The sequence below is a fragment of the Panulirus ornatus genome, chromosome 44 (genome assembly GCF_036320965.1).
Source record: "Panulirus ornatus isolate Po-2019 chromosome 44, ASM3632096v1, whole genome shotgun sequence".
NCBI lineage: Eukaryota > Metazoa > Arthropoda > Malacostraca > Decapoda > Palinuridae > Panulirus > Panulirus ornatus.
In genome coordinates this window covers 10,427,166-10,439,563 of record NC_092267.1, presented here as the reverse complement: position 1 = coordinate 10,439,563, position 12,398 = coordinate 10,427,166, and the positions used below count along the sequence as shown (strand labels likewise).

The 12,398-nt window shown below is 40.8% G+C and overlaps 1 protein-coding gene across 1 annotated transcript in view; it reads right to left on the bottom strand.

Moving 5' to 3' along the window:
* nwk (nervous wreck) overlaps window positions 1-12,398 on the bottom strand; it is a 272,814-nt gene that overhangs the window by 118,820 nt on the left and 141,596 nt on the right. The window contains exon 9 of the mRNA XM_071687955.1: window positions 1,917-1,980. Within this exon, the coding sequence (XP_071544056.1) occupies window positions 1,917-1,980 (64 nt within the window). The remainder of the gene's footprint in view (window positions 1-1,916; window positions 1,981-12,398) is intronic.

The following is a 12,398-nucleotide window of genomic DNA, read 5'->3' as shown; positions in this document are numbered from 1 at the left end:
CTGAGTTTGATAAAGTGTGTGAAAGAAGAAAGCTGAGAGTAAATGTGAATAAGAGCAAAGTTATTAGGTACAGTAGGGTTGAGGGACAAGTTAATTGGGAGGTAAGTTTGAATGGAGAAAAACTGGAGGAAGTGAAGTGTTTTCGATATCTGGGAGTGGATTTGGCAGCGGATGGACCCGTGGAAGCGAAAGTGAATCATAGGGTGGGGGAGGGGGAGAAAGTTCTGGGAACGTTGAAAAATGTGTGGAAGTTGAGAATGTTATCTTGGAAAGCAAAAATGGGTATGTTTGAAAGAACACTGGTTCCAACAATATTATATGGTTGCGAGGTGTGGGCTATAGATAGAGTTGTGCGGAGGAGGGTGGATGTGCTGGAAATGAGCTGTTTGAGGACAATATGTGGTGTGAGGTGGTTTGATCGAGTAAGTAATGAAAGGGTAAAAGAGATGTGTGGTAATAAAAAGAGCGTGGTTGAGAGAGCAGAAGAGGGTGTTTTGAAATGGTTTGGTCACATGGAGAGAATCAGTGAGGAAAGATTGACAAAGAGGATATATGTGTCAGAGGTGGAGGGATCAAGGAGAAGTGGGAGACCAAATTGGAGGTGGAAAGATGGAGTGAAAAAGATTTTGAGTGATCGGGGCCTGAACATGCAGGAGGGTGAAAGGTGTGCAAGGAATAGAGTGAATTGGAACGATGTGGTATACCGGGGTCAATGTGCTGTCAACAGATTGAACCAAGGCATGTGAAGCATCTGGGGTAAATCATGGAAGGTTCTGTGGGACCTGGATGTGGAAAGGGAGCTGTGGTTTTGATGCACTATACATGACAGCTAGAGACTGAGTGTGAACGAATGTGGCCTTTGTTGTCCTTTCCTAGCGCTACCTTGCGCACATGCGGGGGGAGGGGGTTTTCATTTCATGTGTGGCGGGGTGGCGACAGGAATCAATAAGGGCAGACAGTATGAATTTGGTACATGTGTATATATGTATATGTCTGTGTGTGTATATATATATGTATACATTGAGATGCATAGGTATGTATATGTGCGTGTGTGGACGTGTATGTATATACATGTGTATGTGGGTGGGTTGGGCCATTCTTTCGTCTGTTTCCTTGTGCCATCTTGCTAACGCGGGAGACAGCGACAAAGTATAATAAAATAAATAATATCATCAGTAATAAGCTTCTCAACCCTAAAATAAACATCGGCAAATTTCATTACATTAAAGTATAACTGTGCTTAGATTTATAACTAAATCCCATGCCACTAATGTAACCAATAGTACTGTGAATACAATAAAATCAAATTACTTAAATACTTAGTACAATCACAGTAGAATAAATGTAAGAGCAATAATAAATGTAATGAGTATAATAAGTTTAGGGTATTGAAGAATAAACACTCATCAGAAGAGTAAGAGTAACTCACCGGACAATAAACTAGATCAATGTGCTATAAGAAAGAGGATGACCTGCCATCAGAAAACTGAACCAAAACACCTCACACGATGAAAGTAAACCATGAAGTGATATGTGGGTCTTGGCTGTGGATTGTGGGCTCTGGTTTTGGTGCAACATACATGACAGTTAGAGGATGAATGTATGCACATGAGGCCACTGTTAATTTCTTCCTGATACTACATTGCTTAGTTGGGACAAGCAACTGGGTATAAAAACAATAAAACAGCATTCCTGGGAAATTCTAACACCAAACAGGAAAACTTTGAATTCATAAAGGTGGAAATGCAAAGAAAATGGTTAAAATGGCTCCTGTTTTTCCATGGAGAAAATAGCATTTTTTTTTAAGGCTGGGGGGGTGTCTATAGAACGGAATAAGTGGATAAGGGGTTATTTTTACAGTACTGTCATACAACAAGATACCATCAGACATTCTTTATCTGATGTAGCAATCTTACCTTTGCACTATTTTTCTGTAGAGAGTGTATGGATTGGAATAAAGAACCTTTCTTTCTCTTTAACCTGTGGAGATATGAAAGAACTATTACCAAAACAAGACAATACAGTAATCAATTATTTACATATACATAAAAAAACACATCTTGACTTGTAGAAGAACATTTTGATAATAGAGTTTCTGATATTATTCTTAGCCCTGCCTACTTTACTGCATCAGGTATTGTGGCTGATCAATCTTAAATCTGCCAAATACTATGGAATGTAGACTATAAATGCTTCAAATTCATAAGTTTCAGGAGTGATGGGAAAGCTGATATTTACACATCAATTGTTGTCAACTTCACAACATTACAAGAGGGAGAATGTGTTTGCTCCAGGATCACTACAAAGGAGATGACTGACCACATCCTAATCTCAACCAGAGGCATAAATTGACACCACATAAAAGTTGTATGCTGTGTCTTCTTCAAAAACAAGTGTAAAAGGATATATTCATGGCAGATTTAACAAAACACTAAGCAAGTCATGTACATAATGTAGATAACATTGACTGACTGACTGATTCACAAAAATCACAGCATACATAAATAGTGCCATTAGATCACAAAAACATGGAACTTAAATAAAAGGTCCATGTATGTGTACACAAGGGGGTCATTTTTCCAAACACAGAGGACACACTGCAAATTCCTTGGGGTTTCTGAGGATGGTGATATCTCTACATGGGGTGAACCGAGTCTTTTAACAGTTACCAGAATTAACAACCACCACTGGCCCAGGGAACATACACACAACAAGTTATAAGTTATGATTATGTTATATGACTACAAGACAATTAAACAAAGAGCTGTTCAAGAATTTGAGAGGTTTTCTTAATAAGAATAACAGCTGCAAAAGAATGTATGTTTCCCCATCAAGTCATGCACACGTTAGGGAACCCTGAGATACTGTCTGTACTCGCACTTGATATAAAGGACAGTGGGGCACTGATTCCCCACAAACATCATCTAAGAGCAAACATACAGTCTCCTTCGTGTGACTCGTTCTGTATGAAAAATCTTACAAGGATATCTTTAAGGCATCCTATGTGAGCTTAAGAAATCCCTGATACTATGACATATCCCTACATACTGCATTATTACAGGTACAAATATGCAAGATAAAATGCTTTCCTATATGAGATAATGATCTAAAAAAAACTTGAAATACAAGAATATTTCTCCAATTGAATTTTAAACAACAGCAACCCTTGAAATACATAATTACAGGGACATAAGACAATACATTCAACAAAGTTTAGTCCAACAATTTATACTCTAAAGTTATTCATTTCTTGACATTAGCCTATAGAAATTTTCATCAAATATCTAATGATTAAAACTTCATATTAATGATTTTGAATTTTATGCAAGCATTTTAACAAGCAAGCAAATGAAAATATCACTTATCATTGATAGCAATATCATTAATATGAGAGAGAGAGAGAGAGAGAGAGAGAGAGAGAGAGAGAGAGAGAGAGAGAGAGAGAGAAACAGAATGACAGAATCAAGAAATAGAGGTAAAAAGATAGGAATAAAGAAATAGTGACAAAGATAGATATAAAGAAAAACACATACAGCCACAGAGACAAAGATAGGGAGATAAACAAAGAAACACGAAAATTGAGACATATTCAAAGACAGAGACAGAAACCAAGTAATATACATATAAATAGTGATCATGTATGGAAGGCTTTAAGAGTATACGGTGTGGGAAGTAAGTTGCCAGAAGCAGTGAAAAGTTTTCACCAACGATATAAGGCATGTCCACAAGTGAGAAGAGAGGGATTGGTTCCCAGTGAATGTCGGTCTGCAGCAGGGGTGTGTGATGTCCCCATGGTTTTTTAATTTGTTTATGGATCGGGTGGTTAAGTTGGTAAATGCAACTTTTGAAGAGAGAGTTGAGTATGCAGTCTGTTGGGGATGTGAGGGCCTGGGAAATGAGTCAGTTGTTGTTTGCCAATGATACAACTCTGGTGGCTGTTTTGAATGAGAATTGGCAGAGGTTAGTAACTGAGTTTGTAAAAGTGTGTGAAAGGAGAAAGTTGAGAGTAAATGTGAATAATAGCAAAGTTATTAGGTTCAGTAGGGTTGAGGGACAAATTACTTGGAATGTAAGTTTGGAGGAAAATTGGAGGAAGTGAAGTCTCTTAGATATCTGGGAGTGGAGTTAGCAGTGGATGGAACCATGGAAGCAGAAGTGAGTCACAGGGTGGGGGAGGGGGTGAAGGTTCTGGGACGGTGAAAAATGTGTGGAAGGAGAGAATGTTATCTCGTAGAGAAAGAATGGGTATTTCTGAAAGCATAGTAGTTCCAACAGTTTTATATGGTTGCAAGGCATGGGCTACAGATAGGGTTGAACAGAGGAGGATGGATGCGTTGGAAAAGAAATGCTTGAGGGCAATATGTGGTGTGATGTGGTTAGATCGAGTAAGTAATGAAAGGGTGAGAGAGATGTGTGGAAATAAAAAGAGTGTTGTTGAGAGAGCAGAAGAGGGTGTGTTGAAATGGTTTTGACATATGGAGAAAATGGGTGGAGAAAAATTGACAAAGAGGATATATGTGTCAGAGGTGAAGGGAACAAGGAGAAGCAGTTTCCTTGCACTAACGCGAGAGAGAGCAACTATGTATAATAATATATATATATATTATTATCATACTTTGTTGCTGTCTCCCGCGTCGGCGAGGTAGCGCAAGGAAACAGACGAAAGAATGGCCCAACCAACCCACATACACATGCATACACATACACGTCCACACACACACACACACAGACACCTATACATTTCAAAGTATATATATATATATATATATATAAAAAGTGTGTGGAAGAAGAAAGTTAAGAGTAAATGTGAATAAGAGCAAGGTTATTAGGTACAGTAGGGTTGAGGGTCAAGTCAATTGGGAGGTGAGTTTGAGTGGAGAAAAACTGGAGGAAGTGAAGTGTTTTAGATATCTGGGAGTGAATCTGTCAGCGGATGGAACCATGGAAGCGGAAGTGGATCATAGGGTGGGGGAGGGGGCGAAAATTTTGGGAGCCTTGAAAAATGTGTGAAAGTCGAGAACATTATCCCGGAAAGCAAAAATGGGTATGTTTGAAGGAATAGTGGTTCCAACAATGTTGTATGGTTCCTTGCCCTCCTTTCACCCTCCTGCATGTTCAGGCCCCGATCACACAAAATCTTTTTCACTCCATCTTTCCACCTCCAATTTGGTCTCCCTCTTCTCCTCGTTCCCTCCACCTCCGACACATATATCCTCTTGGTCAATCTTTCCTCACTCATTCTCTCCATGTGCCCAAACCACTTCAAAACACCCTCTTCTGCTCTCTCAACCATGCTCTTTTTATTTCCACACATCTCTCTTACCCTTACGTTACTCACTCGATCAAACCACCTCACACCACACACTGTCCTCAAACATCTCATTTCCAGCACATCCATCCTCCTGCGCACAACTCTATCCATAGCCCACGCCTCGCAACCATACAACATTGTTGGAACCACTATTCCTTCAAACATACCCATTTTTGCTTTCCGAGATAATGTTCTCGACTTCCACACATTCTTCAAGGCCCCCAGAATTTTCGCCCCCTCCCCCACCCTATGATCCACTTCCGCTTCCATGGTTCCATCCGCTGCCAGATCCACTCCCAGATATCTAAAACACTTCACTTCCTCCAGTTTTTCTCCATTCAAACTCACCTCCCAATTGACTTGACCCTCAACCCTACTGTACCTAATAACCTTGCTCTTATTCACATTTACTCTTAACTTTCTTCTTCCACACACTTTACCAAACTCAGTCACCAGCTTCTGCAGTTTCTCACATGAATCAGCCACCAGCGCTGTATCATCAGCGAACAACAACTGACTCACTTCCCAAGCTCTCTCATCCCCAACAGACTTCATACTTGCCCCTCTTTCCAAAACTCTTGCATTTACCTCCCTAACAACCCCATCCATAAACAAATTAAACAACCATGGAGACATCACACACCCCTGCCGCAAACCTACATTCACTGAGAACCAATCACTTTCCTCTCTTCCTACACGTACACATGCCTTACATCCTCGATTAAAACTTTTCACTGCTTCTAACAACTTTCCTCCCACCCCATATATTCTTAATACCTTCCACAGAGCATCTTTATCAACTCTATCATATGCCTTCTCCAGATCCATAAATGCTACATATAAATCCATTTGCTTTTCTAAGTATTTCTCACATACATTCTTCAAAGCAAACACCTGATCCACACATCCTCTACCACTTCTGAAACCACACTGCTCTTCCCCAATCTGATGCTCTGTACATGCCTTCACCCTCTCAATCAATACCCTCCCATATAATTTACCAGGAATACTCAACAAACTTATACCTCTGTAATTTGAGCACTCACTCTTATCCCCTGTGCCTTTGTACAATGGCACTATGCAAGCATTCCGCCAATCCTCAGGCACCTCACCATGAGTCATACATACATTAAATAACCTTACCAAACAGTCAATAATACAGTCACCCCCTTTTTTAATAAATTCCACTGCAATACCATCCAAACCTGCTGCCTTGCTGGCTTTCATCTTCCGCAAAGCTTTTACTACCTCTTCTCTGTTTACCAAATCATTTTCCCTAACCCTCTCACTTTGCACACCACCTCGACTAAAACACCCTATATCTGCCACTCTATCATCAAACGCATTCAACAAACCTTCAAAATACTCACTCCATCTCCTTCTCACATCACCACTATTTGTTATCACCTCCCCATTTGTGCCCTTCACTGAAGTTCCCATTTGCTCCCTTGTCTTATGCACTTTATTTACCTCCTTCCAGAACATCTTTTTATTCTCCCTAAAATTTAATGATACTCTCTCACCCCAACTCTCATTTGCCCTCTTTTTCACCTCTTGCACCTTTCTCTTGACCTCCTGTCTCTTTCTTTTATACATCTCCCACTCAATTTCATTTTTTCCCTGCAAAAATCGTCCAAATGCCTCTCTCTTCTCTTTCACTAATAATCTTACTTCTTCATCCCACCACTCACTACCCTTTCTAATCAACCCACCTCCCAGTCTTCTCATGCCACAAGCATCTTTTGCGCAATCCATCACTGATTCCCTAAATACATCCCATTCCTCCCCCACTCCCCTTACTTCCATTGTTCTCACCTTTTTCCATTCTGTACTCAGTCTCTCCTGGTACTTCCTCACACAAGTCTCCTTCCCAAGCTCACTTACTCTCACCACCCTCTTCACCCCAACATTCACTATATATATATATATATATATATATATATATATATATATATATATATATATATATATATATATATTTTTTTTCTTTTTTTGCTTTGTCGCTGTTTCCCGCGTTTGCGAGGTACCACAAGGAAACAGACGAAAGAAATGGCCCAACCCACCCCCATACACATGTATATACATACCTCCACACACGCAAATATACATACCTACACAGCTTTCCATGGTTACCCCAGACGCTTCACATGCCCTGATTCAATCCACTGACAGCACGTCAACCCCGGTATACCACATCGATCCAATTCACTCTATTCCTTGCCCTCCTTTCACCCTCCTGCATGTTCAGGCCCCGATCACACAAAATCTATTTCACTCCATCTTTCCACCTCCAATTTGGTCTCCCACTTCTCCTCGTTCCCTCCACCTCCGACACATATATCCTCTTGGACAATCTTTCCTCACTCATTCTCTCCATGTGCCCAAACCATTTCAAAACACCCTCTTCTGCTCTCTCAACCACGCTCTTTTTATTTCCACACATCTCTCTTACCCTTACGTTACTTACTCGATCAAACCACCTCACACCACATATTGTCCTTAAACATCTCATTTCCAGCACATCCACCCTCTTGTGCACAACTCTATCCATAGCCCACGCCTCGCAACCATACAACATTGTTGGAACCACTATTCCTTCAAACATACCCATTTTTGCTTTCCGAGATAATGTTCTCCACCTCCACACATTCTTCAAGGCTCCCAGGATTTTCGCCCCCTCCCCCATCCTATGATCCACTTCCGCTTCCATGGTTCCATCCGCTGCCAGATCCACACCCAGATATCTAAAACACTTTACTTCCTCCAGTTTTTCTCCATTCAAACTTACCTCCCAATTGACTTGACCCTCAACCCTACTGTACCTAATAATGTTGCTCTTATTCACATTTACTCTTAACTTTCTTCTTTCACACACTTTACCATACTCAGTCACCAGCTTCTGCAGTTTCTCACATGAATCAGCCACCAGCGCTGTATCATCAGCGAACAACAACTGACTCACTTCCCAAGCTCTCTCATCCCCAACAGACTGATGATACAGCGCTGGTGGCTGATTCATGTAAGAAACTGCAGAAGCTGGTGACTGAGTTTGGTAAAGTGTGTGAAAGAAGAAAGTTAAGAGTAAATGTGAATAAGAGCAAGGTTATTAGGTACAGTAGGGTTGAGGGTCAAGTCAATTGGGAGGTAAGTTTGAATGGAGAAAAACTGGAGGAGGTAAAGTGTTTTAGATACCTGGGAGTGGATCTGGCAGCGGATGGAACCATGGAAGCGGAAGTGAATCATAGGGTGGGGGAGGGGGCGAAAATCCTGGGAGCCTTGAAGAATGTGTGAAAGTCGAGAACATTATCTCGGAAAGCAAAAATGGCTATGTTTGAAGGAATAGTGGTTCCAACAATGTTGTATGGTTGCGAGGCGTGGGCTATGGATAGAGTTGTGCGCAGGAGGATGGATGTGCTGGAAATGAGATATTTGAGGACAATGTGTGGTGTGAGGTGGTTTGATCGAGTGAGTAACGTAAGGGTAAGAGAGATGTGTGGAAATAAAAAGAGCGTGGTTGAGAGAGCAGAAGAGGGTGTTTTGAAGTGGTTTGGGCACATGGAGAGGATGAGTGAGGAAAGATTGACCAAGAGGATATATGTGTCGGAGGTGGAGGGAGCAAGGAGAAGAGGGAGACCAAATTGGAGGTGGAAAGATGGAGTGAAAAAGATTTTGTGTGATCGGGGCCTGAACATGCAGGAGGGTGAAAGGAAGGCAAGGAATAGAGTGAATTGGAGCGATGTGGTATACCGGGGTTGACGTGCTGTCAGTGGATTGAATCAAGGCATGTGAAGCCTCTGGGGTAAACCATGGAAAGCTGTGTAGGTATGTATATTTGCATGTGTGGACGTATGTATATACATGTGTATGGGGGGGGGTTGGGTCATTTCTTTCGTCTGTTTCCTTGCGCTACCTCGCAAACGCGGGAGACAGCGACAAAGTATAAAAAAAAAAAAATATCAATATCTATCCATACATATCAATATATATACATATATACATACACATACACGGATATATATATACACATGTACACATTCATACTTGCTTACCTTCAATCCATTTCCAGTGCCATAATACCCCACAGGAGAGAGAGAGAGTGAGAGAGAGAGAGAGAGAGAGAGAGAGAGAGAGAGAGAGAGAGAGAGAGAGAGAGAGAGAGAGAGAGAGAGAGAGAGAGAGAGAGAGAGAGAGACTGACAGAGTAAATTGCCATTAACTTCCAACTATGCCAAGCCATAATAGAGCTATCAATCACTATGAGGTGCCTGACTTGCACCTGAGAGCAAAGTGCACATCATATTGCTTCATCATATATGGCTGGAAAATAGCTGAAAAAATGAAGAGTTCTGGTGGAACTTCCTTACGAGTCAGGCAGCATCTTGGAGTCATGCATAAGAATTGTTCAGAGTGCAGTGTGGCCCAGTGGCGAGGCAAAGCTGTTTTGCACAACAATCAAAAAGTCATCTTCAGTGACAAATGACACAAAAATATCACCCCCAAAAAATATTGATATCAAAACAAAACTGTGCAAAATAGGTGTGTAAGGAAAAATTGGGTTCATGAAAACATAATATTTATCATTTAGTGGTGCTTGCAATGTTGAGTGTATTGTATTTTTTCAAATACAATCTCTTTAGTGTTTAACATCTCCAGCTTAAGAAATTACAATTTGCTGTAATGGGAGATGAATATGTCATATGTGATTCTCTGTAAGTAGAGTCAGAATCAATACAAACCGCCTTAATCCATCAGTGAAAAAAAATATATTTTTCAAAATTTATCAGCCAGTCCAGAGGAAGCCAAAGTCACCAGGGATGAAAAATGGAGGTCTACTGATAATAAACTTGGTGAATTTTAATATTTTCACCGTATCAGATGCACTTTTGGCAGGTCTTCATTTCAAAAATCTTTTAAATCTTTTCATAGTTGATTTGCTTTTACCCAAACCAGTGTCTACCTTTATGACTTAGAGTCTATTCAAATTACCTTATGAACTGCAAATATTATATACTATTATCAGAATTATTTTCAATTTTGCATAACTCACATTACTACCATAGGATCCCCTTCTACAGGGTTCCTGTAGCACTCAGGAAGTTGGTTACATCCACCAGTTGGAACTGCATGTCAAAAAAATGTGGTAATCGTGTGTTTGAGTTTATGGGATGAGCATACTTCAACTGAGGAGTAAATTATCAGTGCCTTTGCTTTAAAAGCTGCAACTTGGATATAAGGGATCTTGAGAAATGTTGAATCTGTTTGTAATTCTGGAAAGATGGGTGCTGTCTAGAGCACTGACAAATAGGATAACCTGTACATTTCTGGGGAGTTTATCTACAGTTTGATTTATTTCTGGTGGCGAAATTTAAAACCGGAATGGGAAGGCAGTTGTTTACTACTTATCTGGTTATTTCAAGAATGTGTTTTGTCAATTTTTTGTTCTCTGAGAGAAGTGGACATCTGTAAATATAGGATGATGAGGGGTGAAGCAGGGGTAAGCTTTTTATTAATACTTGGGGGATGCTGGTTAGCTATGGTTAGCTATGGTCAAGCATACTGAAGTAAAATTTACATAGTATTTTTGCTTCATTGTGCAGGTATTGAATGCTTGTGGTTGCTATGCAGCCAGTGATTGTTCTAACTGCTCTGTTTTGTGTGGATTGTAGCTTTGTTATATTGGCTTTTGATAGGACAGATAATAAGACAAGTTAGGCACAGTTTAGGGTGTAGCTAATGAACTGCCTATAGAGGATACCAAGGGATTCTTTTCCTTGTCCATATCAGGTAACAATAAGTGTTCTAAGAATGCTTAGTTTGTTTACAACCTTTCTGTTGATGTTTGTGGCATGGGAAGTGAACATCATATGGTGTCATATACGATGCCCAGTATACACAGATGGATCATGAGTGGGAAAGATTCATAATGAAAATTTATATGTACATAAGTGTGTGTTTATGTATATATATGTGTATGTGTGCTTTGAAATGGTTTGGGCACATGGAGAGAATGAGTGAGGAAAGATTGACCAAGAGGATATATGTGTCGGAGGTGGAGGGAACGAGGAGAAGTGGGAGACCAAATTGGAGGTGGAAAGATGGAGTGAAAAAGATTTTGTGTGATCGGGGCCTGAACATGCAGGAGGGTGAAAGGAGGGCAAGGAATAGAGTGAATTGGATCGATGTGGTATACTGAGGTTGACGTGCTGTCAGTGGATTGAATTAGGGCACGTGAAGCGTCTGGGGTGGGCCATGGAAGGTTGTGTGGGGCCTGGATGTGGAAAGGGAGCTGTGGTTTCGGGCATTATTGTGTGGCAGCTAGAGACTGAGTGTGAATGAATGGGGCCTTTGTTGTCTTTCCCTAGTGCTACCTCGCACTCATGAGGGGGGAGGGGGATGGTATTCCATGTGTGGCGAGGAGGCGATGGGAGTGAATGGGGGCAGACAGTGTGAATTGTGTGCATGGGTATATATGTATGTGTCTGTGTATGTATATATATGTGTACACTGAGATGTAGAGGTATGTATATTTGCGTGTGTGGATGTGTGTGTGTATACATTGTGTATGGGGGTGGGTTGGGCCATTTCTTTCGTCTGTTTCCTTGCGCTACCTCGCAAACGCGGGAGACAGCGACAAAGCAAAATAAATATAAGAATAATAAATAAATGTGTGCAGATGTGCCTTTCTTCATCTGTTTCCTGGCACAACCTTGCTAACATGGGAAATGGCGATCAGGCATGAAAAAACATGAATGCTTCCATAGTGCCATTGTACAAAGGCAAGGTGGATAAGGTGAGTGCTTAAATTACAGAGGCATAAGTTTGCTGAGTATTCCTGGGAAATTATATGGAAGGGTATTTATTGAGAGGGTGAAGGCATGTACAGAGCATCAGATTGGGGAAGAGCAGTGTGGTTTCAGAAGTGGCAGAGGATATGTGGATCAGGTGTTTGCTTTGAAGAATGTATGTGAGAAATACTTAGAAAAGCAAATGGATTTGTATGTAGCATTTATGGATCTGGAGAAGGCATATGATAGAGTTGATAAAGATGCTCTGTGGAAGGTATTAAATATATATGGTGTGGGAGGCAA